This window comes from Paramormyrops kingsleyae, unplaced genomic scaffold, assembly GCF_048594095.1.
Source record: "Paramormyrops kingsleyae isolate MSU_618 unplaced genomic scaffold, PKINGS_0.4 ups83, whole genome shotgun sequence".
Taxonomy (NCBI): domain Eukaryota; kingdom Metazoa; phylum Chordata; class Actinopteri; order Osteoglossiformes; family Mormyridae; genus Paramormyrops; species Paramormyrops kingsleyae.
Genome location: NW_027326021.1, coordinates 22,229 through 50,105, shown reverse-complemented (window position 1 = coordinate 50,105; position 27,877 = coordinate 22,229). Strand labels below are relative to the sequence as shown.

General features: G+C 43.1%; 1 protein-coding gene across 2 annotated transcripts in view; it reads left to right on the top strand.

Moving 5' to 3' along the window:
• Window positions 1-2,038: 2,038 nt before the first annotated feature.
• The window catches only part of LOC140586901 (uncharacterized), a 46,811-nt gene continuing 20,972 nt past the window's right edge, over window positions 2,039-27,877 (top strand). Inside the window, exons 1-3 of one of the 2 annotated variants that reach the window (XM_072708401.1) lie at window positions 2,039-2,175; window positions 2,773-3,570; window positions 5,213-6,010. In XM_072708401.1, the coding sequence (XP_072564502.1) occupies window positions 2,088-2,175; window positions 2,773-3,548 (864 nt within the window). In that variant the 5' untranslated portion in view covers window positions 2,039-2,087 and the 3' untranslated portion in view covers window positions 3,549-3,570; window positions 5,213-6,010. The remainder of the gene's footprint in view (window positions 2,176-2,772; window positions 3,571-5,212; window positions 6,011-27,877) is intronic. The other variant, XM_072708403.1, reaches the window with a different exon arrangement.

Here is a 27,877-nt window from a genome sequence, read left to right as displayed (position 1 = left end):
TTGAAGGACATTGTCAGTGACCTGCTGGATCCCAGGCAGAACAGACCTCGCTATGTGGCAGCCCTTCTGATACAGGTCGCCCCGCGCATGGACTGGATGATGATGCATCAGTTTAAGCAGGAGCCTAGTAAATCCTGCGAGTGCTACACCGAACGACTGATGGCAGCTTTCTCCAACTACAGTGGGATGGACCGCCCAGCGAACCAAGAGTGTATGTGATGTAAAATACACTAAGAGAGCTCAGTTCCTTTAAAGAGAGGTACTTATAATACTCTGTATTAGTTTTCGTGAGCTGTCCTCTTAAAAAGTACAACACCAGTACTCCATATTCAAATTGTCCCATGAAAAACTACAACCTCCAAACATCAAACTACATGCTTCTATGTCACCTACACTTCAGACTTCATCCTCAAAATCAAAGCAGTATTAACACAAGCAACATCCATCACTTAAAGCCAATATAAGTCTGCTACAACTGGACTTATATCTAAGCAAAACAAACATTTTATGTTCAAGTTTTCTTAAAACTACTGAAACAAATAAATGGCTGCCCTACAGTTCCGCTGTTTTGTTTGTCACCCTGAATTATGTCCTTCATAGTGTGGAAAAAACCGAAGGCTGAGGAATGTTACGTAACACAGCTAGAATGCAATATCTCTCTCTGGTGTAATTCACTGTGTGGTCTTAAGTGTGGTGTCTTCTTCATAACACTCCCTAACTCTTGTATTCATGACCATGAGATAGGGTGGGCTGCTTTTCTTCCTTGCTTTGGCTAGTATTCCTCCCTTTCCTCCCCAGCCTTGGTTGGTGGTTCAGGCAGCATCACCTTGTTTTAGTAGACCCAGGTGCCATACATTTTGAAAGTAGGCTCAAGTGCACAAAATGTTCTAGCAGAAATCTTAGACAAACTCTGAATTACAAAGTAATCTGACTCCTTCTGAAGCTGTGAGAAATTGTTCATCTATATTTGCTGCATTGTCACTTGTTGATCTGCGTGTGCCCTGCTCCAGCAGTAAAGGGGAGATCGCGTGCAGAGCTGGTTTTCTGTAGGTCTGAGTAAAAATAAAATATCCTCTTCATACAGGAACCAAGTCTATGGCTGGAAATTTCTGCAACAGAGCCATTTAGTTATTTCTAGAAAAACATATAGAGCCAATGAAGGAACCTGATGTCATAGTAACACAGGTCACTGTCCGTGGTGCTGAATTCTCTACTAGATGGGCTTGTGCTGAATGAATAGGACAGCTGGCCAACGTGTCTGTGTGCTTCCACTGACTGGCACCGTGACAACGAGGGGGAAAAATTCATACAGTAAATTAGTTAACAATAATTAGTAATCACGTATAGTTCTCATTTATCATGATGTAAAATTCAAAAACCATTTCTGACTATTAATCTGCACATTTTAATAATTTAATTAATATTACCTAATTTGTTTATCATTTTCTGCAATCACTGTGCGTTAAAGCAAGTTTTAAAACTAGCTGTGAAATTGTTGATGCTGTTGTTGATCTGAATGTTGCTGACGGAGCCTTAGGATACGTCTTCATACAGATGAGTGAGGGGATGGATGCACTATTCTATGGAGGCCTCTGAAGAGAAAAAATGATCCCAATTTTATATTGAGAGGGATGGTTAATTCCATTTTAATGCAGACTGCGTTAAAAGTCCCTGTTCTGCCGTTGATCTTTTGCATGCATGCTATCATGTATTAGTTTACTCTGTATTTTGATCACGTCAAACTAAAGAATTTTTGGTCGTATTTTTGTTCCTAATTTTGAAGTAATTGTAAAATAAAAATGTTGTTCTTTTCCGCCGCCATGCTTCGTCTTACTTGTGAAGGTTATGCTTGCATTGAACTTGCTTTGTAGACAGTAAGATCCTGCCGGCATTAATTCTCCACTGTGTGGTAATTTTGAGAAATTGCGCACGTTTCTTATCCCGTCAGAATCGGTAAAACTAACGCCATGCGAATGTGTCTTAGCGCAGAGTTTAGAATATTTACGGTTTCCGGTCAATGAAGGCAGTTTGAAATAAAACAAAAACGGTTGAACTTTCTGGATGCGCAAACTCTCGCTCTTGGCAAGATGGTGCAGATAGTTGAGATAAAGGACTGTTATTCGATGAGAATTCGAATCCATCACTCCTTAAACATGGAGAACATGGATCCAGAAGGTATTAATGATTATAATGATTAAATGATAATAAAGTTGTAGCTCCTGGTATGTGACAAACGAAATGAACGGCCAAGTCTGCATTGGCCTAATGCTTGTTAGTTTTGAGGTAAAGCTGATAAGTAACACATTTGGTTTTCGAGGTAAAATAACCGACCGGTTGAATAATTCAACTTTTATCTACAGAAATGAATGTATTTAGAACTGCAAACGGATACATTGGAAGCGGAGTTTTAAAATGAGAAAATGTAACGATGTGATAGGAAATGCCGTTCGTTATACTCCCCTTCTGTCTCCCATTCTTGCTCATCTTGTTTAAATAATAAGAAAATGAAAAGCAAGATCACTGTTAGTGACAAAAGTGCAGGACTAAATGTGTTTCATTTAATATTTATTCATTTGGATATGTGTGAGAGTAAGCGTATGCATGGATGTTGTCTTCTGGTTTAGCTTTCTTAGCTTTATCAGTAATTCACATTATTTCATTTATCTGACAATCTGAAGCCCATGGACTCATTTTAAACGGATTTTGTAGTAGAGTATTTATCCAGTTATTGTCATGTTCTTATATATCTCTCTGTGTTCCATTTTGTCCCAGTTCATGAGTTTTTGGAGGACAAGTTCATCTCCATTCTGGTCGTGAACTTCGAGAGGAGCCCACTGACCATGGAGAACTTGCAGTCTCTGGCCCTCAGTGTCCCTTCATTTTATTGGCGGCTCACTGGGGAGGAGCTGGATCCCAGCCTATTGCACGTAGCACCTGCACGACTGCAAGTGGTACATCATGGTACAGAGACTGGTGTCCAGCATGGGGATGGAGAATCACCAGCTGAGGAGGATGACCATTACGGACAGGAGCTGCCATCATCCAGCTCTATAAGGGAGGCTTCCCCTGCAGCTCCAGCATCCACGACTGAGGATGCTAATGGGCTTCCTGAGGCTCTCCCCTTGGCCTGGGGTGAAGATGAGCCCTCATCTCCATCCTTATCTGTGCCTTCTGACACTCAACCTGGAAGTCAGATTGAGCCAGAACATGCTGAGCCCTCCAGCTCCACCTTCTGGATCCCTGTGGGCCCTAACAGCACGTGGCAGCAGCTTGAGATCGAAGGCCGCAACTACCTGCGGAAGCTGGATGAGCTCAGCATCTCCGATGGACTCTGGAGCATTACGGACTACGGTGATGATCACACCGTGGTCATGTCCGTGCATGTCTCCGTGCATGTGAGCAGTTCTCTGCGAACATGGGGCGTGAGGCAGGAGGAGAGGCCTCCTCAGAGGCCCGCTGGCACCAGACAGAGGAAGCGCAAGGCCGAGCCCGACGACACCAGCGGCTCAAGTTCTCCTCCACCGCACAAGAGGCCCATGCGCTTCTGACTTGATTCCATGTTTTTACGCTGTAAGTTACATTTTTATTTCAACATAATTAGAAGATCCCGCAGGAAAATATTAGTCAGTTACTTAATAAATGACCAAAAAGTAGTTGAATAGGACAGCTGGCCAACGTGTCTGTGTGCTTCCACTGACTGGCACCCTGACATATAATGATTTTTAACAACGAGGGGGAAAAATTCATACAGTAAATTAGTTAACAATAATTAGTAATCACCTATAGTTCTCATTTATCATAATGTAAAATTGAAAAACCTTTTCTGACTATTAATCTGCACAATTTAATAATTTAATTAATAGTACCTAATTTGTTTATCATTTTCTGCAATCACTGTGCGTTTAAGCAAGTTTTAAAACTAGCTGTGAAATTGTTGATGCTGTTGTTGATCTGAATGTTGCTGACAGAGCCTTAGGATACGTCTCTATACACATGAGTGAGGGGATGGATGCACTATTCTATGGAGGCCTCTGAAGAGAAAAAAATTATCCCAATTTTATATTGAGAGGGATGGTTAATTCCTTTTTAATGCAGACAACGTTAAAAGTCCCTGTTCTGCCGTTGATCTTTTGCATGCATGCTATCATGTATTAGTTTACTCTGTATTTTGATCACGTCAAACTAAAGAATTTTTGGTCGTATTTTTGTTCCTAATTTTGAAGTAATTGTAAAATAAAAATGTTGTTCTTTTCCGCCGCCATGCTTCGTCTTACTTGTGAAGGTTATACTTGCATTGAACTTGCTTTGTAGACAGTAAGATCCTGCCGGCATTAATTCTCCACTGTGTGGTAATTTTGAGAAATTGCGCACGTTTCTTATCCCGTCAGAATCGGTAAAACTAACGCCATGCGAATGTGTCTTAGCGCAGAGTTTAAAATATTTACGGTTTCCGGTCAATGAAGGCAGTTTGAAATAAAACAAAAACGGTTAAACTTTCTGGATGCGCAAACTCTCGCTCTTGGCAAAATGGTGCAGATAGTTGAGATAAAGGACTGTTACTCGATGAGATTTCGAATCCATCACTCCTTAAACGTGGAGAACATGGATCCAGAAGGTATTAATGATTATAGTGATTAAATGATAATAAAGTTGTAGCTCCCGGTATGTGACAGACGAAATGAACGGCCAAGTCTGCATTGGCCTAATGCTTGTTAGTTTTGAGGTAAAGCTGATAAGTAACACCTTTGGTTTTCGAGGTAAAATAACCGACCTGTTGAATAATTCAACTTTTATCTACAGAAACAAATGTATTTTGAACTGCAAACGGATACATTGGAAGCAGAGTTTTAAAATGAGAAAATGTAACGATGTGATAGGAAATGCCGTTCGTTATACTCCCCTTCTGTCTCCCATTCTTGCTCATCTTGTTTAAATAATAAGAAAATGAAAAGCAAGATCACTGTTAGTGACAAAAGTGCAGGACTAAATGTGTTTCATTTAATATTTATTCATTTGGATATGTGTGAGAGTAAGCGTATGCATGGATGTTGTCTTCTGGTTTAGCTTTCTTAGCTTTATCGGTAATTCACATTATTTCATTTATCTGACAATCTGAAGCCCATGGACTCATTTTAAACTGATTTTGTAGTAGAGTATTTATCCAGTTATTGTCATGTTCTTATATATCTCTCTGTGTTCCATTTTGTCCCAGTTCATGAGTTTGTGGAGGACAAGTTCATCTCCATTCTGGTCGTGAACTTCGAGAGGAGCCCACTGACCATGGAGAACTTGCAGTCTCTGGCCCTCAGTGTCCCTTCATTTTATTGGCGGCTCACTGGGGAGGAGTTGGATCCCAGCCTATTGCACGTAGCAACTGCATGGCTGCAAGTGGTACATCATGGTACAGAGACTGGTGTCCAGCATGGGGATGGAGAATCACCAGCTGAGGAGGATGACCATTACGGACAGGAGCTGCCATCACCCAGCTCTAGAAGGGAGGCTTCCCCTGCAGCTCCAGCATCCACGACTGAGGATGCTAATGGGCTTCCTGAGGCTCTCCCCTTGGCCTGGGGTGAAGATGAGCCCTCATCTCCATCATTATCTGTGGCTTCTGACACTCAACCTGGAAGTCAGATTGAGCCAGAACATGCTGAGCCCTCCAGCTCCACCTTCTGGATCCTTGTGGGCCCTAACAGCACATGGCAGCAGCTTGAGATCGAAGGCCGCAACTACCTGCGGAAGCTGGATGAGCTCAGCATCCCCGAGGGACTCTGGAGCATTACGGACTACGGTGATGATCACACCGTGGTCATGTCCGTGCATGTCTCCGTGCATGTGAGCAGTTCTCTGCGAACATGGGGCGTGAGGCAGGAGGAGAGGCCTCCGCAGAGGCCCGCTGGCACCAGTCAGAGGAAGCGCAAGGCCGAGCCCGACGACACCAGCGGCTCAAGTTCTCCTCCACCGCACAAGAGGGCCATGCGCTTCTGACTGGATTCCATGTTTTTACGCTGTAACTTACATTTTTATTTCAACATAATTAGAAGATCCCGCAGGAAAATATTAGTCAGTTTAGGGCTGGACAATAATTCGATATCAATATATATCGCGATAGAATTTTTTTCAATAACGGTGATACGATTTTTAAACACATTTCCTATATTTCGATATACATTTGAATATATATATATTCATATATATTCGTGTATATATATATTCATATATATTCGTATATATATATATATATATATACACACACACAGTCGAACCCACTTATCTTGTCCTCGGTTAACTCGCCAACCCTATTAAGTTGGCGTTTTTGAAGTGGAACCGCCAAATTCGGCACTTAACATTGGTTATCTCGATCCCCGTGACGATTCGCCGGCTTTTAAAAATGTATCACAAGTGCTAAACAGCGCGTATTCAAATCGCATTCGCAGGGTAATTTGCTAAACAACGCAGCTGTGAAACGCGATCCAGGTAAAACTTTTTTAGACAGCATAAATAATATTGAAGCATTTGTTTTCAAGCAGACTGTTAAAGGCAAAAGCAACAAAGCATTTTAGAAACCATAGTAACCGCGTGTATGATACTTATCAGAGCTGTGTCAGAGCGAAATGACTCGTGAATTTAATTTTGAGACTGGTTAGCTTTTTGTAAAAACGAACTACAGTACACCCCGCAGGTTTTTTGTGAGCGATCTTTGTGTTTTCAATTTTGGAGAATATAATTAAAGGTTTGTATCGAGAAACGACGGTGGTTTTTATTGTATACTAGTAAATTTCTGCTGTTAGTTGGTGCATATGCCTTTTGTTAGCCAATATGTATGTCGGGGCCGGCTCTACGCTGGGGCAACGCCCCCTTAAGCAAACGTCCTGCCCCCTTAAATCAAACTTTTAGAAGTTGAGGAAGAAAATAATAATTACCCACAAACTGAATATGGACAAGATTTACTACAGTAGCTGAAAAATCCACTGAAAAAGGCACAAACGAGATGATAAGTTTCACTTCTTGTTCGCTCTTTCTGTTTGTGCGCGGGCTCACACTGCACTCGGCAGAGATCCCCCACTCACCCTCCCCCCAGCTAAACATCCAATCACTGTTAGTATGCAAATGAGTCCGTTTCTCAGTAGGCAGGGCAGAGTGAAATGAGCTGCGCGATTGCGGGAGGGGAAGCAGCAATCTCTCTCGTCAAAATCATAACGACTCGTGAGATCATGGTTCGAATTATTTTTGTCTATTTGGGGGGGTCTTGATCGGGGGGTACTGTACCCTCCAGTACCCCCCCGATCAAGACCCCCCCAAATAGACAAAAATAGCAGTTTGGGGGGGGGGGGTCTTAACATTTTTCTTTTGTTTTTTTTTTTTTTAAAAGAAAGATAATCTCACCTTGTAGGAAAATTTTATGTAAAACTATTTCAGACACCCCTAGTGTGGACCGTACCATTTTAACCACCTCGGCGCTAGAAGCAGCTTAGCCAGTCGGTTACGTCATTCATTCTCATTGAGCGACTTGTTCGTTGTGATTTCAAGATTTCAAGATTCTTTATTCGTCACATACATAGTTATAACAAGTACAACATGTAGTGAAATGAACCCTGACCGATCCTATTTTTCAGTTTTATATTTCAAGACTCGGTGAATTGATTTTTTCTTTTTCATAACTTAGCCTACCCTTTTTAGTTTTGGTAATATTGGCAATAGTGAAAAGTGTTTTGTTGGGTTCAAATATGTTTGATATAGGCCATCCAATTAAGGTAAATGTCATGTTTTTACTTGTTTTAATCTGATGAGGAATATTTTATTTTATTTTTTGTTGTTTTACTTTTCAGTTTTCCCCCTGAGGGATTGCCACCTTATGTGGTCAGGGGGTTTGCGTGCCTCAGTGACCCTAAGAGCTACACCAGCAGAAGCTTAGCCTTCAGGTGGGACACCCAAGTTGGACAGGTCTTAGGGTAGAGGCCTGACAAAGTGCAATCCAATTACATGACAAAAACTGTTATCCAGAGCACCACCCCACCCCTTTACCGCCTTTGTCGCCACCATGTGCCCCCTTCACATTTATGTCTGCCCCCTCATATATGCATGTCTAGAACCGGCCCCGATGCATGTACATATTTATATTATGCCGATCACGTCAAACAAATCGCGGCAATGCCAAAAACACCAAAAACCTGTGCATGTACATTCTCAGTTATTAATGCACATAAATAAATTTCAAGCACATGTTAATATATTGCTGCCATATTGGTTTTCGGTTATCTCGATCATCGGTTATCTCGACGCTTTTTGGCAACCTCCTAGGCCGGCGACATAACTGGGTTCGACTGTATATGAATTATCAGCCTGTTCTAGTTTAAATGGAAATATATTATTGTTAATAAGCTGAGTCTAAGAGTTTTATTTATTTGATAGTTTATTTCACATTTCTTGTTTGTACAGGCTAAATACAAATAAAAAGTGAACCTTATTTTTTTTTGTACTGTTTTTATAAAAAAAAAAAATTATATAATTTTAATAGGAGGAGCCTGGAGGTATTATAGACTTTGCAAATTCAGTTTGCAGACATCCATTGTGTGTGTCCTCGGCAGTTTTTTCCTGAGGCTTTTTAATATTGTCCATATCGATATCGGAATTATACCGTATCGACCAAAATTAAGAAATATATCGTGATATAATTTTTTGCCATATCGTCCAGTCCTAAGTCAGTTACTTAATAAATGACCAAAAAGTAGTTGAATAGGACAGCTGGCCAACGTGTCTGTGTGCTTCCACTGACTGGCACCCTGACATATAATGATTTTTAACAACGAGGGGGAAAAATTCATACAGTAAATTAGTTAACAATAATTAGTAATCACGTATAGTTCTCATTTATCTTAATGTAAAATTCAATAACCTTTTCTCACTATTAATCTGCACAATTTAATAATTTAATTAATATTACCTAATTTGTTTATCATTTTCTGCAATCACTGTGCGTTTAAGCAAGTTTTAAAACTGGCTGTGAAATTGTTGATGCTGTTGTTGATCTGAATGTTGCTGACAGAGCCTTAGGATACGTCTCTATACACATGAGTGAGGGGATGGATGCACTATTCTATGGAGGCCTCTGAAGAGAAATAAATTATCCCAATTTTATATTGAGAGGGATGGTTAATTCCTTTTTAATGCAGACAACGTTAAAAGTCCCTGTTCTGCCGTTGATCTTTTGCATGCATGCTATCATGTATTAGTTTACTCTGTATTTTGATCACATGTCAAACTAAAGAATTTTTGGTCGTATTTTTGTTCCTAATTTTGAAGTAATTGTAAAATAAAAATGTTGTTCTTTTCCGCCGCCATGCTACGTCTTACTTGTAAAGGTTATACTTGCATTGAACTTGCTTTGTAGACAGTAAGATCTTGCCGGCATTAATTCTCCACTGTGTGGTAATTTTGAGAAATTGCGCACGTTTCTTATCCCGTCAGAATCGGTAAAACTAACGCCATGCGAATGTGTCTTAGCGCAGAGTTTAAAATATTTACGGTTTCCGGTCAATGAAGGCAGTTTGAAATAAAACAAAAACGGTTAAACTTTCTGGAGCAAACTCTCGCTCTTGGCAAAATGGTGCAGATAGTTGAGATAAAGGACTGTTACTCGATGAGATTTCGAATCCATCACTATACTGTATATGTCAGGGTGCCAGTCAGTGGAAGCACACAGACACGTTGGCCAGCTGTCCTATTCAACTACTTTTTGGTCATTTATTAAGTAACTGACTAATATTTTCCTGCGGGATCTTCTAATTATGTTGAAATAAAAATGTAACTTACAGCGTAAAAACATGGAATCCAGTCAGAAGCGCATGGGCCTCTTGTGCGGTGGAGGAGAACTTGAGCCGCTGGTGTCGTCGGGCTCGGCCTTGCACTTCCTCTGACTGGTGCCAGCGGGCCTCTGAGGAGGCCTCTCCTCCTGCCTCGTGCCCCATGTTCGCAGAGAACTGCTCACATGCACGGAGACATGCACGGACATGACCACGGTGTGATCATCACCGTAGTCCGTAATGCTCCAGAGTCCCTCGGGGATGCTGAGCTCATCCAGCTTCTGCAGGTAGTTGCGGCCTTCGATCTCAAGCTGCTGCCACGTGCTGTTAGGGCCCACAGGGATCCAGAAGGTGGAGCTGGAGGGCTCAGCATGTTCTGGGTTCACTGGGTTCGTTTCGAGGGACGAAAAATCCTTTTTTTCGCCGATTACAGCGGCCAGACGGCTCGAGCTCGCAAGGCTATGTCCCCCGTTCTGAAGAAGGCTCGGGAAGCTGGTGTTCCTGCTTTTCTGTTGTACCCGACTAAAGTTCGCCTTTCTTTTGCGGGTAACCAGTGGTTTTTTACCGACCCAGAAGAAGCTCTTCAGGCAATCGGCGCTTTCACCTCCACCGGGTCCTGGCCAATTTAATATGCTTATTCGGTCTGCTTTGTTGTTTGCCTGTTATTATATTGCTGTCACACTGTGCGTGTGGAGTATATAAATCGGGTGCTTTTCTGTTAACGATTTTGTGTCTGTTCTATAGTTGATTTTGCTTTGTAGTTTACGCCGGGGGTGGCCGGCGGGCTTGAGTATTCACGCATGCCTTATCCCCTGCGTGTCACGCGCTGGCTTTTGGCCCCGCGCTGTTCTGGGGGGATGGGGGCGAGGGGGGTGTTTTGTGGTTGTTTTGCCTTGGGGTTCGCGCCCTTCGGCTCATTGGATGATGGTGTTCTGTCTTATGGGGTGTTAGGGGTTTGTATTACTGGAGCTTATTTGTTTATGGGTTTTCACTAATTCCTTCTCTAACGATGTGCTACTCTATTGACGTCTCCCTCTTTGTCTCTCTCTCTCCAGTATTGTGCTGTGGATCTATGTCTTTTATAGCTGCTGATGGCTAACTTAGTTATGGCTACCTGGAACGTGAGGACGCTTTCGACCCCTCAGAAGCGCTCTAGTGTCACAGACATTTTGTTTAGAAATAGGGTGGACATTGCTTTTTTGCAGGAGACACATTTGGAGTGCATTGGTGCATTTGGACCAAGCGCATGAGGCTCGTATCGCCAGGGTGCGGGCCGAACGCAATGGTTTACTTTTGCGTAAGGCTGAATTTCTTGTACATCGCACTAGGACACGGTATTACGCTAGTGGCCTGGTAAGTTGTTGGCGCTTAGGCTCCGCCAGTGTGACACTTTTCAAGTGTAAAATTCAAGGATGGAGCTGTAACCACCAACCCTTCTGAAATTAATGACCGTTTTCTTGATTTCTATAAGGATCTCGACTTATCCGACAGCCCTCCATCTCAGACAGCCCTGGACTCGCCTTTTTCCCTGGCTTCTCTCCCTATACTTGCTCAGCAGGATGCCTTACTACTGGAAGCCCCCATTACATTTTGTGAGCTCACTGAGGCCCTTAAGTCATTTTCTAAGAATAAAGCTCCTGGGATGGATGGTATTCAAGCTGAGGTGCTGCTCACCTTCTGGGCACAGTTAGCCTCCCCTCTGTTTCGTATGCTGTCCTCCGCCATACGCTCCTCTCAGCTCCACCCCGCTTTAAATTCTGTGATAATCTCTTTGCTTTTAAAACAGGGCAAAGACTCTGCTGATTGTTCCAGCTACCGTCCCCTATCTTTAATGAACTCTGATGTTAAGCTATTGGCTAAGGTGTTGGCTCGCCGCCTTCAGTTAATGATAGCTAAGATTGTACATCCCGATCAGACTGGTTTTATTTCAGCTCGCTACGCAGCCGACAATATGCGTCGTCTTCTGCATATTGTTAAAAATGATTATTCTTCCTCTCCTCCCACTGCTCTTTTCTCATTGGATGCCGAGAAGGCCTTTGACAGGCTTAATTGGAGTTTCCTCTGGGAAATTTTTTTTTTGCCCCGCTTAAATTTCTTAAGTGCTATGCTTCCTTTGCCGCCCCCTTCCCACTTTTTGAAAGATGTCCGGTCGACAGTAACGTCCTTTCTCTGGAATGCCCGCAAGCCTCGCATAAGGTACTCCTTTCTTACTCTTTCTAGAGATGATGGGGGTCTCGCTCTACCGGAATATGAATGGTACCACTGGTCCTTTGTTCTCCGTTCGGTCTGGCACTGGCTTCAGCCTCCCCCATCACCGCCTTCCTGGTTTCCAATAGAGGAGAATCTGGCGCGTCCGCATCAGCTGCAACATCTCCCTTTTCTCTCCCTGAAAGCTAAGGCAGCTAAACCTGTGCTAGGCTCAATTGTGTCTTATGCTGTGCAGATTTTCCATCGGGTCGAGAAGCGCACTGGCTCTGTCCCTGTCTGGCACTCAAATACACCAGTATTTCTTAATAGAGCGCTTAACATTGGTGGTCAGCCCATCACAAACTCCCGGTGGATCTCGTCCGGAATCCGTGTTTTGGGTGATCTATTTGATGACTCTGGCCTCCTCACGTTCCAGGCTCTCAGCTCTAAATTTCCTATCCCTCCTTCTTCCTTCTTTTTCTTTCTACAACTGCGATCTGTCTTCAGAACATGTGGGATTTCCTTCTCTGCTCCTTTGCCTATTCACCCCTTTTGCAAATTTGTGGCTTCCCTGTCCAAATCTAATAGACCAGTCTCCACGCTGGACATGTTTTTGCGTAATGCTGGTCAGGTTATTCCACCTGTTGCCCGTAAATGGGGTGATATCTCTTCTCCTTCTCCATTGTGCTGGCGCACCATTTTTAAAAATATTAAGCGGGCTTCTAGAAATCCCAATCACCAGCACGTTCAGTTTAGTTTTGTGCACAGGATGTACTGTACTCCACGATTGCGCTTCGCTATGGCTCTCGATCCTGATACCCTTTGTAAATTGTGCCCACTTAGAGCCCTTGGTATGTTCTGGGAATGTCCACCTGTGGCCGCTCTTTGGTATGCGGTCTCCTCCTTTCTTTCTGATCTGCTGGATGTGACTGTCCCTTGTTCTCCTCAATCTCTGTTACTCTTAGATTTCTCTCTCCTTTCTTTTTCCCCTTCTCAGCAACAGACGATTTCTTTATCCTCTGTCGCTGCAAAGCTTCTGTTGGTCTCAAGGTGGAAAGACCCGAGTCGTTGCACTTTCATAGTCTGGAGGGCTTCCCTTTACAATCTGATCATGTTGGAGCTGTCTGCTGCTTGAATAAATGGTGCCTCAGACGTTACTATCAACAATTGGGAGCGTAATGCTTCACTTGTACTACAGTACATTGAGGAGAGCACATCACCTATTGTGTCTGGTTAATTTCTTATGTTCTTATGTTCTGGTACGGTTATGTAGATATGCTATATGGCAATATATTTGGTGTGTGTGTTGTGTATCTATGTGGATGTCTGGGGGTGTGCATGCATTTGCATTTATAGGTGTATGTGTTTTATTTGCGTCTTTGAGTGTCTTGAAAAGCGCTTTATAAATAAAATGTATTATTATTATTATTATTTATTATTGCTGTATGTATATTACTGTGTATGTATATAGATGTATATTCTTTTGTTTCCTTTAATGTCTTGGGGGGGGGGGGGGGGGGTTTGGTTCTGGTGTTTTTTTTGTTTTGTATGTTGAACAGTTTTTGATGTGTCACTTTTTTGTGCATTGTAGTAAAACCCAATAAAAAATTGGTTGCAAAAAAAAAAACCAGAATGATCATTTAAAAAAAACAAAACCTTTATGAGGTTGTGCAAAGAGGGGTACGACTTTCATCACGTTTGCACTTCTCTACATCATTTTTGGCCAATTTTTTTAGTCTTAATGGCGGTGTCATCTGAGAACTTCTTTTTATAAAATGCATATTATGTTTAAAAAAATTCCAGCTTTACGGTTTCAGGACAGAACAGCCACTCTGTTATGATGAACATTACGGTATTTTGAGTGTTATTAGTTGTGGCGCCCCTTACTGTACACTGACTACGCCACCCCTTGCGATTCACTACCTACTGAGTGTGCCAGAGCAAGGGAACAATGCTCTAATAAGAAGTACAGATGCAGGTTTTACAGAAATATAAAAGTACAACCTTTAACAACAAATATTCTTGATTGGTCACCAATTAAATAGGTCACTACCTTGATGTTGGGGAAGGGACAGTAAACAGACAAAAAGGGGAAGATGAAAAAAGAAAACAAATCACCAAGACATTGGGACAGAGGCCTATTGAACCAAGGGCGGGTAGACACACTGGTGGGAAGCTAGAGTTTCTATACCACACGTGACTGTGCAAACCCACTTATCCTAATATACACTTCAATCCAATACCCTGCAACCCTCACAGTACTCAGGTACCTTAAGTGACCATTGAAAGTCTTGCAGTTCAGGACTCGGTAGGACCACAGCAGGGGCTGACCCTGACACACACTGAATAAAGCAACACTTAACTCCCAATTGGGTAGTATACAAAACAGTTTAAAACAGCCGGGACAAACAATACATGCAACAGGTTACCCCAGACTGCAGTGTAATGTTCTGAAACAAACAATACAACATGGACACGGTAAAAATGCAAACAGGCCAATCATAATATCCTGACATGACAAAGACATGTACAGGATTAACAACACATACCTGTCCCAGTATTAGCAGGATACGCCAGAAGTTAAGCTTGGAGATACATCAGTCCCAGCATGGTCATAGCTACCAGCGTCCACGCTGATTACACGCCAACTCGGAAGTCTTAAGTAGTTCTAACAGCGCCTGCTGTTAAAACCGGAAACGGATGGAGTCATATTTTCATCTTCATGACTCCCGCCGACTGTGGCAAGGAATATATACAATCACGGACTATAAGAATAAACACGCCGTTGCGTTGAGCACTTACGCTGTGTTCGCCGACGAGCTGAACGCGTTCTTCGCACGGTTTGAGATAAACAGCTCTCACCGCGGAGACAACAACAGTCTGATCTCGGTGAGCGAGGACAGCAGCGCGGCTCTGGTTAGCCTGGCAGAGCGCGATGTGCGCCGGGCTCTGAAGCAGGTGAGCATCAGAAAAGCAGCGGGACCAGACGGGATTTCAGGACGAGTCCTGCGATACTGCGCTGATCAGCTGACTGGTGTTTTCACTAAGATCTTCAATGAGTCCCTAGCTCTGTCTATTGTGCCAACGTGTTTTAAACGGTCCACCACAGTTCCCGTCCCGAAGCACAACAAGCCCTCCAGCCTGAATGACTACCGCCCGGTAGCCCTAACATCTCTGGCCATGAAGGTGTTTGAAAGGCTGGTAAAGAACTTAATCTGTTCATCCATCCCAAATTCCATAGACCCATTACAGTTCGCCTACCGCCCAAACAGATCCACTGAGGCGTTACCTGCAAGATCGCTATTTTTCTTTATGCTGCAATTGTTTTCATTATTACTTTGTTTAACTTGACACATCACATCTTTAAATTCTCATACTTGCATTAGAATATAGACCAGTTAATACTGATGGTATCTCATCCTGTGTCATATGTTTTAAAATGACTACACACTGAATATTGAACTGAAGCTTGACATTAAAAAATTAAATCGCAAATCAAATCGTAATCGCAATTTCTGTCAGAAAAATGGCGATTCGATATTTTCCCCAAATCGTGCAGCCCTAGTTGGCACCACGTCCTGGGTTATTCCCTGCTTTGTGCCCATAGCTTTCAGGATAGTCTCCAGACCCCCTGTGACCCTGCACAGGAAGTTGACCATCCCCGGCCAGCCCCCAGAGTTCTGTGGAAGTTAAAAACACTTTAGTCAAACAACAGACTAACCAAATCTCAGGCTGGAGTAAGCTTCAAAAAAGGAGCTGGTCATTACCTGAACAGAAGGGGAACATAAGAAGGAGACTAGAGCTCAGCTGACAACATATATCTCTCCCGTTCCTTGCTGATGATGGGAGGTCACTGAGACGAGGTGAGACAAGTAAATAGAAAGTCAGCTGGCTCCTGCTGACACCCAACAGTGTGACACAAAACGGGTGGCATTGCCGAAGACCTCACAGCTAAATATGGAAAGAGGAGAAATATTTTTAAAATGTAAATAAAATGTGGAGCACCTATAATAAAAGCACAGCTATTAGGTGCTAATGATCCAGTTCACACTCAAGATGCCTAAGTTTGATCAGGTCAATCCTGCTACAATGATGTAACATGGACAGGCAGGCGTAATGTACTCACTGTCTGCAGTATGAACAACATGGTCCCACACAGACAGGTGACCCCATAGAAGCGCCTCTCCAGGTTAACAAATACCTTCACTCAGATACTTATGCTCAAATGCTGTTCGCTGTCAGACTCTGCAACAAAGTCCTTGCAGCTGACCCCACACACATAGACTAACAAACACACACATCCAATACACCATGGTAGTTTCTATGTGCAATATTAGTTCTTGTCAATCCCTGTCACTCCATTGCGTGCCTGTCCATATAGATATATCCAGTGTTGTACATATATTTATATATCCACTCTGTACATATATTTATATATCCACTCTGTACATAATATACATACACTCTATTTATACATACATATATTTATCTGTTTACATATACACACATATATATATAAATATTTTTCAATATGCTCATCCAAATTTATGTTTCCAGATTGTTTGTATAGTGCACTTTTTATACTGTACTGTTGGTACAGTTTTTACTCTATTATTTTTAATTTTGCTACTCTTGTCTTGCACTGTCCACTTTTCTGCCGTGACGATGCAATTTTCCACTTGTGGGACTAATAAAGACAAATTTGCTGCGATCTCTGACATTTGGACATGCTTCACTAAGAACTGTGCTGAGAGTTTCACTCCAGGAGAACACATGACCATAGATGAACGGCTGTTCCCTACCAAGGTTCCTTGTCCATTCAAGCAGTATATCGTATCCAAGCCGGACAAATTTGGGATCAAGTTCTGGATGGCCGCAGATTTGGAGACCGAATATGTCTGCAATGCATCCCCTTACTTCGGAAAGGACCCCAGTCGTCAGAAGTGGGAGAGGCTGGCAGAGAACGTGGTCATGAATCTGATGGAGCCATTTTTGGATGATGAGAGAAATGTCACAACGGACAATTTCTTCACCTCACTGGCACTGTCACACAGACTGCTTCAGCGCAAAACAACGCTACTGGGCACGGTGAATAAAGTTCGGCATGAACTTCCTCCACTTGCAAAGGACACTGCACAGCGGGAGGAATTCTCCACGTCAGTGCTTTGCAAAGCCTAGCTAAGCTCAAAATAAATAAATCACAGGGCCCTGATGGCATCTTACCTATAGTTTTAAAAGAGATGAGGGATATTATTTGCCGACCTTTAACTTTAATATTCCAGAAATCGTTATCTGCGGGTGTGGTACCTTCTGATTGGAAGCATGCCAACATAACGCCCATATTCAAAAAAGGGGATAGAAGTAATCCAGCAAACTATAGGCCAATCAGTTTAACTAGCATTACTGGAAAAATAATGGAAGCTATAATTCAAGTGAAAATGGTAGATTACCTAGATGCAAATAACATTATAAAGGATAGCCAACATGGATTTAGGAGAGGTAGATCCTGCTTAACGAATCTACTTGAGTTCTTTGAGGAAGCTACAAGTGAAATTGATCACAAAAAGGCCTATAATGTGATTTACTTAGATTTCCAGAAGGCCTTTGATGTTGTCCCCCACAAACGGCTCTTGTTAAAGCTTAAAGCTGCAGGGATTTTAGGAACTGTGGCAGTTTGGATCAAAAACTGGCTAACTGACAGGAAGCAGCGAGTAGTTATTAGAGGCACAATGTCACAGTGGCCCTCCGTTCATAGTGGGGTACCGCAGGGTTCAATTTTAGGACCACTATTGTTCCTAATTTACATTAATGATATTGACACAAATACATACAGTAAATTGGTTACATTTGCAGACGACACCAAGGTGGGCGGTGTAGCAGATACTGATCTAGCAGCAGAGAGGCTTCAAAGGGATCTGGATTTAATTAGCGAATGGGCTGATACTTGGCAGATGAAATTTAACACAGATCTACTTAGATTTCCAGTAAGGTAATCCATGCAGGGAGCAGAAATATAAAGTACAGATATTTTATGGGTTCCACTGAAATAAAGGTAGCTGATTACGAGAAAGATCTAGGTATGTATGTTGATGCTTCCATGTCCCACTCTCGCCAGTGTGGGGAAGCAATAAAAAAGGCCAATAGAATGTTGGGTTATATCTCTAGGTGTGTGGAGTTTAAGTCAAGGGAGGTGATGTTACACTTATATAATTCCTTGGTAAGACCCCACCTAGAATACTGTGTGCAGGTTTGGTCACCATACCTCAAGAAGGACATTGCTGCTTTAGAAAAGGTGCAACGAAGAGCTACGAGAATGATTCCTGGTCTTAGAGGAATGTCTTATGAGGAGAGGTTAGCGGAACTGAATCTGTTTAGCCTTGAGCAAAGGAGACTAAGGGGGGATATGATTCAGGTCTATAAGATTCTAACGGGTCTGGATGCTGTTCAGCCAAACTACTATTTCAATATTAGTCTAAATACCAGAACTCGTGGCCATAAGTGGAAATTAGCGGGAGAACATTTTAAAACAAATTTGAGGAAGCACTTCTTTACACAGCGTGTAGTTAGAGTATGGAATAGTCTTCCTGCTAGTGTAGTGGAAGCTAAAACCATGGGTTCCTTTAAATCAGAGCTAGATAAGATTTTAACAACTCTGAGCTATTAGTTAAGTTCTCCCCAAACGAGCTTGATGGGCCGAATGGCCTCCTCTCGTTTGTAAATTTCTTATGTTCTTATGTTCATATGTGGGCAGTGTGGTGGCACAGCGGTTTCTGCTGCCGCCTCACAGTGAGAAGGTCCTGGGTTTGATCCCCGGGTTGAATGCCCGTTGAGGCTTTCTTTGTGGATCTTGCATGCTCTCCCCGTGTTCGTGTGGGTTAGGGCTAGTTAAGTCTTTGTTCCAAAAGGTCCAGTTGAATTCTGTACATTTTTTGGAAGCTGTGCAGTTGTTACCTAAGGTTATTAAGGTTATTTGTCCCAAGTTGGAGACTAATTTGCTTACTGTATTTTTTCCATTTCAATAGGTAATGTGCTGAAATAATGAAAAAGCAAAATAAACTATCTTGCCACCTGATCTTTTTGTCTTTTTATGTGGTACATATAGATAACTGGTCCTTCCAAAACCAGACAAGGCTTGTTTAGTTATAGCTTAAAAACCTTCAAATTACAGGTTAAATTAAATGTTTTACAGGATATTTAAAATTGACAGTTTTCCATTTTTTTTCACAAAAATATTTAGTGATTTAACAACTTATTTTTACAGATAATCATTCAACCTTGAAAAATGTTATTAAACTTACTTAATGTGATAGAAAACTTACAAAACCTGTTGAAGTATGGCATAAATTTGTATTCCTATCAGTTAAAGTTACTGTATTTTAACAGATTTTAACCATCTTATCTGAAAATATTTTTCACCGTTAACAGGTTTTGTCTGGCAGACTTTTGACTTATTTTACAGATGTTTTTTACAGTGTGATAACACAGAGAGTTACCTAGAATAAAAGTCTGGACCTCTCAGTTTGGTGAGTAAAGAAAATCTCTTTTATTCCAGCAATTCCAACAAACGCTCCCGTCACACTCTGGCGCTCGGTACCAAGTACCCCGAGCACACAGAGCAACCAGTTGATAAAGCATAACTCCCAATTCCCTATAAGGACTTCTAAGTCCTGATTGGTCACAAAACACCAACAAATGGAGCTCAAACGTAGAGCAGTGTTCAAAACAATCTCTTCTTGCCTAAAGCCTAAGGCATAACAGACCCAATATGCCTCCCCTCCCGGGCCTACCAATGTCCAATTTTTCTTCTACACTCCCCCCTTTTGAACACGTGAGATCCGCGCTGTTCACAAATAATCAGAGTCCACGGTGTAGTAGTCCTCTGGACGAAAGCGCAACGGGCAGAAGTGGGCCGGTGGCGGTTGGATGGAACACGAGTCACCAGCGGTGTTGGTGTTGCTGGTGACATTGATGACGACCGGGGGCTGAGGTCCATAGAGCCAGGCAGGAATGGGAGGATCATCCACGTATGGAAAAGAGGGAGCCCGCAGGAACATAAGAGATTTTGCCTGGGAAGACAGAACTAGCAATATGATTAGTAGCAACACTACAAGCAAAAGCAATATACTAAAAACTAATGGTTTAATCACCCCGGATAAACCAGTGAGAACCAATTGTCCCAGCTGTACTCAAACAGGCCATGCTCTTCATGTATCTCAGACAGCTGTTTGTGCACTGCGTCCTCTAGATCCTGCACAGCCTGAGAGGAATCAGGGATGTACGTGCAACATTCTTTCCCCACTATAGCACAAACACCACCTTTCTCAGCTAATAGGAGATCCAATGCCTCACGGTTTTGCAGAGCTACCTGCTTCGCTGTGGATAATTCACCTTTAACGGCCTTCACAGTGTCAAGTGTCTGACTGGTCACTTTTTCAACTGCAGTCTGCAGGGCAGCCACCTCTGTCTGAAGGTCTGCTACACCAAGGGATGGAATAAACCCCAAACCATTGCTCAGTTCGACTAAGAGACCGTCTGCTCCGTGAATAGGCACGCAGTCAGCAGAGCAGCCATGACGGACAAAGAGCCGGAGCATGTTTGATTTAGGACTGCCATATCATGATTGGTGTACGGAATCCCGTAGATTCCACACAATTGTGACCCTCTCGGGGGCCAGTCTTGAAGGAACCACCAGGGTCGGACACGCGTCTGCAGTGGACCCGATGGACCCAGGCGTCGATTCCCTCCACTTTCACTGCGTGAGGGGTCACCATCAGGACCTGGTGTGGTCCCCTCCATCTCGGCGTGGTCCATCTCTTCCCTCTCAAGTCACGAACTAACACCCAGTTCCCTGGTTCGAGCGGTGTCACAGCTTGTAATGGCTTACCGTCCGCATTCCTCCAATTGGCACGAACCTGGTCCCAGGCTGCACCTATCGCTCACCGCAGACCTGTGAGATAAGTCAGAAAATCCCCATCCACGGTCTCCAGTGTAACATATCGTGAGGGAGACAAAACACGCATCGGCCTTCCTGCATCGACCCAGGGCAGGCCTGTCGTCTCTGAAATTTTGGCCAATTTCCGTTTCAGCGTTTGATTTGCCCTCTCCACCATCCCTCTAACCTGAGTTCGCCACAGCATGTTTTGGGACTGTGGGGGGAAACCCCATGATGACACGGGGAGACTGGGGCATAAACAGCCACCACACGGTCCTTGACAGAGACAAACCTATTATCAACGGCATGGACTCCAAGACAGCTGAAGGTCCATCTCTGCTGCAGCCTTCTTCCACCTTCACAGCCGTTGTTGTGATCCACCTGCATGCCTGGACACAATCCTCCGCCTGCTCCGCTGTTGAGGTCTTTCTTGAGTCGCGCTTTGTCTGGCACCTCCCCCTCAACCTTACCGCCAAGGGTGACCCTACCAGGAGCGTGGCTCCAGACGGTATCGCTCTCGGGATCTTTGGCACACGCAAGCCTCCCCACCACGACAAGGTGGCGACTCTCCGGAGAAGACACACACAGGCACACAGACAGGTACACCGACAGGCACGCATGCACGCACACAGGCATGCATACAGGTACATACACAGTCAGGGACGCACGCAGACACACACAGACACACACAGGCACGCACGCACAATTGCACGCAGGCAGGGACGCACACACAGGCATGCACAGTTACACTTGCACACACACACACAGGCATACATACAGGCATGCACACACATGCACAAAGGCACGGACACACACACAGGCACGCACGCAGACACACACAGGCACGCACGCATACACAGGCACGCATGCAGACACATACTGGCACGCAAGCAGACACATACAGGCACGCACGCACGCACAATTGCACGCAGGCAGGCACGCACACACGCAGGCACACAGACAGGTACAGACACACGCATGTACATGGGCATGCACAAGAACACAGGCAAGCGCACACACACAGGCCCACAAACACGCACGCACGCCCACAGGTACGCACACAGGCAGGCACACACGCAAGCACACAGGCATGCACAGTTACACTTGCACGCGCACACACAGGCATACATACAGGTAGGTACGCACACACACCAGCATGCAAGCACGCACACCTAAGCTAGGTATCCTTAACCCAGGACTTCCAAACATAAGCAAAACAGTTACATTACTATTAGTTAGCATTATTATTAGTAAGATTCCCTTTACATTGCATAATAGATAAGAAATAAATGGATGTAGAGAAGAAACATGTTTACAATTTAAAGTATTTTAGAGATGCTGTAAGTATGAAGGTGAATGGTTCAATGGGGCAAATTCAAATAAGAGGCTGAGAAGGATGTTCAGCTTCAGCCACCGGCTCTCGTGGTTGGCAGTGGGATCTAATTTTGCCGGTTCTTTCCTTTCTTCTGTTTCCCATGCCCTGCTTGCAGGGGCACCTTCACCACATTGCCAATTGATGTGGACACCTTCACACTGCCTGCTTCTGGATCATTTACATTGAGGTGTTCCACTGATAATTTATCCACTTTAGTTTCAGCAATGTCCCAATTAACAGCATTCAGCTGGAATTCACTGTCTGCAACTTCTATCTCTACATCCATAATTTCCAATTCAACTGCTGAATCAAAACCCCTCTCTGCAGTCTCCTCCAATTTCACTGCTCCAATCTGTACTTCTACTATTTCAAAATTAACATTACTTTGATCTAAATATTCAAGATCAAACTGGTAGAGGTCTACCAGTACAGCTCCTACCTTCAGCCTGTCTTGGTGGTCGTCTGCAGGCTTTATGGAGATTGTCCTTTTATTTAGCACAAAGGCCTCCAACCCATGTGCATCTAACCGCTTATCCCTCCCAGGCTGGTTGGTGGGTGCAGTTACTGGGAAGCACTCTTCTCCATCGCCCCAGCAGATGATCTCCTCCCACTTGTCCCAGGCTGCCCAATACACATCATCCGTCCAGCTAACTGCCTTGGCAATTGGCTTTCGGGTGTGTGACACGATGGAACCGTCAGCCTGGTCAGAGGGTGATTCTGCTGGGGAGCACAGCTCTTCCTCTTCTCCCCAGTCAATCACCTCTCCCCACTTGTCCCAAGTCGCCCAGTACTGGTCGTCGCTCCAGCTGACAGCTTTAGCCATTCTTCTGATTCTGAATGAGGAAAAACAACATACAGGCAATGCAATGGAGCTGTCAGTCACTCCAGACACATAGAATACAGGTCTGCACAGACCCACACCTTTGCAATCAACAGCCGCATTACTGTATAGGAAACTAGCTATCTTTCACATAGAATTAAAAAAAAAACAGAAGCCTGGGACAATTTAAATTTTATTTAATAGCAATATACCGATTTCAGTCACCAGACAAAGTTTACCAGTTTCGCTACACTGCCTTTATTTGTGGTTGTAGCAACACATCCGCCCTCTCCTGGTCTGGTGGAATATCACTGCTGTAGGCAGCACCGACCGCAACCATCCGCATCCGCAGCGGAACGTAACATGAAAGCGCGGGAAGGCGTACGCGGAAAAGGGACATATCAACTAGACTTTGCGGCACAGGAAACTAGCCGACTTGCATATAAAATTTAAATGTAATTAACACAGCAGCCCAGAACAATATTCACTTTATTTAATAGCAATATACTGATTTTACTCACAATCAAGCGCAAATTTACTCAAGCGCAGGGAAGCACACGCGGAAAAGTTTAATATCAACTTAGAAACATTTTAATATACATGCAAATTTGACAGATACTAAAGTGTAAGATAATTAACATAATAAAACGGGAGCAGACATTTTTCCTACCTCGCCATCTTGGTCCAGAAACGGAAGTGAAGCTGCGTGTTTCAAACTTGCGGCGTCCCACGTGCCGAGACGTCCAATGTAACCAAGCAACGCAGCGATAACATAATTAAATAATAACATAACAATAATTATAGTAGTTGTATATAATAATAATAAGAATAGAATTTTATAAGACGAATCGTACAGCGATACCGATACATATTGATATCGGTATGCTGAACAAGGTTATGCCACACAAGCCTCCTACAATTCAAGAACCTGAAGTTAGTTTAATTCACAATTTATCCGTTTACATTTTACCGTGACTGAGCACGATTGCCCCCCCCAAACAGGAAGGTTTGCGCAGTCGCACAGCAGAAAGAAATTCCTGATTAATGCCCTTATTTTGTGGCTTATTTGGAGTCGTTTTGGGCACGACGATCGACACACATAGATTTATTAAGTATGCAACGCAGTGATTTTAATTCATTCATGCTGCAATTATAAGAAGATACTTCTATACTTAATTATCTTTGAGTTGTAAATGAAAATCCCGCTGCATGGGATACCGATATTGAAAAGGTACTGTGGTACCGCGTTTTTGAAAGCTGTTCCGTACGTATTACATTTCTTAATTAGTACTGAGATTATATTATACCGATCAGAATAACACACTCTGATTTAGAGCGCATGCCTAGAACAGAATTACATGATGTTCTCCGCTAGCCCATAAATTCAACAGACTGTTTCCACGGAAAGTAAGCAATTATACTTGCTGTTTTTACGTGCATGCAGTTACAGTTATAACTGTATATGTACAAGTAGCATTTATGCTGTTTCTTGAATGTGAGCTAATACATAAACTAAACCCACCGCTGCAAAAACATTCTAGCTTTAATTCTGTCATGCATATTTTTTATTTGTCCGGTTTTGTTCATAATTTGTAATATCCCGAATACTGTAAAGCCAATTTCAGATAACTAGATATGTTGATCTAATGCCTTTTCAGATTTTCAAATTACTTTGTTTTCAAAACAACATGGATATTGTGATTTAGGAGCGTATTTAAAGTACAAAAATAGCCTATCTTCCTATTACCTGCCTGATAGACACACTGTCCTATGACTGACTGACCACATTTAACTGGTCAGTATGAGCCTAGTTGGACCTGTTTACAGCGCCCTCCACAATTATTGGCATCCCTTGTAAAGATTTGTGAAAAGGGTTAGAAAAAAATCCACCTTTTGGTGAAGCAGCTTCATGTCACACTGAAAAAATGAGAAAAATCCATCGTTTCATTAACATAAATTTATTCCAAGGAAAAATCCCTTCATCAAGAAATAATTATCTTTAACAAAACACATGTGCCACGATTATTGGCACCCCTGGAAATGATAGTGAACACAATGTAACTGAAGTATGTTTCCCCTTTAATTTGCACATCTTTGAGTTGATTGGAGTGAAGAGGAACCTTCAAGCTGTAATCCATGACTTCCTAGTTAACAGGGATACGAACATGAGGTGACACAGAGCCCAAATTCCCTTAGTCATCCATCAACATGGGAAAGGTAAGAGAACATACAAACCAAATGAGGGAGAAGTGTGTTGACCTTCATAAGTCAGGAATTGGGTATTAAAAAATAGCTACTTGCCTTAAAATGCCCATTTCTACTGTTAGGGCAATAATAAAAAAGTGGACAACAACTGGAAGCCCCCTGGAAGAGGACCCAAGATTGTTTTTCCCCACTTACAGTGAGGAGGATTGTAAGAGAGGCAAAAAATCCCCAAGGATGACTGTTGGTGAATTACAGGATCAAGTCAAATCTTAAGGTTACCACGTCTCTAAAAAACTATCAGACGCCCCCTTTGTGCTAACAGATTATTTGGAAGGTGTGTCAGGAAAAAGCTTTTTTTTGTCCTTCACAACAGTCAGACGACACATCAGGACAACATGCATGACGCATATCGACATATTTTTGGCACAAATGGAACCCCATACTTACGCATTTAGTCTGTCAGCAATCTTTTGCCAAGCCTTTTCCCTGGCTTTATGTACAGCTACAGTGTTCCCTTTTTTAGTTATTGCATCCTTGTACTCCTCATATAACTCCAAGATTATAATGCATTGACATATACATGCAAAGTGAATACAGTATTTTTGTTAACGTTATAATGTGCTGAAATAATGAAAAAGCAAAATAAAAAGACCAGGTGGCAAGATAGTTTATGTGGTACATATAGATAACTGGTCCTTCCAAAACCAGACAAAGCTTATGTTTAGTTATAGCTTAAAAACCTTCAAATTACACATTAAATTAAATGTTTTACAGGGTATTTAATTAAAATCGACAGTTTTCCTTTCTTTTTTTTTAGCAAAAGTATTTAGTGATTTAACAACTTATTTTTACACAGATAATCATTCAACCTTGAAAAATGTTATTAAACTTACTTAATGTGTTAGAAAACTTACAAAACCTGTTGAAGTATGGTATAAATTTGTATTCCTATCAGTTAAAGTTACTGTATTTTAACAGATTTTAACCATCTTTTCTGAAAATATTTTTCACCGTTAACAGGTTTTGTCTGGCACCCCTGCTGCCAGACTTTTGACTTATTTTACAGATTTTTTTACAGTGTGATAACACAGAGAGTTACCTAGAATAAAAGTCTGGACCTCTCAGTTTGGTGAGTAAAGAAAATCTCTTTTATTCCAGCAATTCCAACAAACGCTCCCGTCACACTCTGGCACTCGGTACCAAGTACCCCGAGCACACAGAGCAACCAGTTGATAAAGCATAACTCCCAATTCCCTATAAGGACTTCTAAGTCCTAATTGGTCACAAAACACCAACAAATGGAGCTCAAACGTAGAGCAGTGTTCAAAACAATCTCTTCTTGCCTAAAGCCTAAGACATAACAGACCCAATATGCCTCCCCTCCCGGGCCTACCAATGTCCAATTTTTCTTCTACACTCCCCCCTTTTGAACACGTGAGATCCGCGCTGTTCACAAATAATCAGAGTCCACGATGTAGTAGTCCTCTGGACGAAAGCGCAACGGGCAGAAGCGGGCCGGTGGCGGTTGGATGGAACACGAGTCACCAGCGGTGTTGGTGTTGCTGCTGACATTGATGACGACCGGGGGCTGAGGTCCGTAGAGCCAGGCAGGAATGGGAGGATCATCCACGTATGGAAAAGAGGGAGCCCGCAGGAACATAAGAGATTTTGCCTGGGAAGACAGAACTAGCAATATGATTAGTAGCAACACTACAAGCAAAAGCAATATACTAAAAACTAATGATTTAATCACCCCGGATAAACTCGGAATCAGTGAAGAGAACCAATTGTCCCAGCTGTACTCAAACAGGCCATGCTCTTCATGTATCTCAGACAGCTGTTTGTGCACTGCGTCCTCTAGATCCTGCACAGCCTGAGAGGAATCAGGGATGTACGTGCAACATTCTTTCCCCACTATAGCACCTTTCTCAGCTAATAGGAGATCCAATGCCTCAGGGTTTTGCAGAGCTACCTGCTTCACTGTGGATAATTCACCTTTAACGGCCTTTACAGTGTCAAGTGTCTGACTGGTCACTTTTTCAACTGCAGCCTGCAGGGCAGCCACCTCTGTCTGAAGGTCTGCTACACCAAGGGATGGAATAAACCCCAAACCATTGCTCAGTTCGACTAAGAGACCGTCTGCTCCGTGAATAGGCACGCAGTCAGCAGAGCAGCCATGACGGACAAAGAGCTGGAGCATGTTTGATTTAGGACTGCCATATCATGATTGGTGTACGGAATCCCGTAGATTCCACACAATTGTGACCCTCTCGGGGGCCAGTCTTGAAGGAACCACCAGGGTCGGACACACGTCTGCAGTGGACCCGATGGACCCAGGCGTCGATTCCTTCCACTTTCACTGCGTGAGGGGTCACCATCAGGACCTGGTGTGGTCCCCTCCATCTCGGCGTGGTCCATCTCTTCCCTCTCAAGTCACGAACTAACACCCAGTTCCCTGGTTCGAGCGGTGTCACAGCTTGTAACGGCTTACCGTCCGCATTCCTCCAATTGGCACGAACCTGGTCCCAGGCTGCACCTATCGCTCACCGCAGACC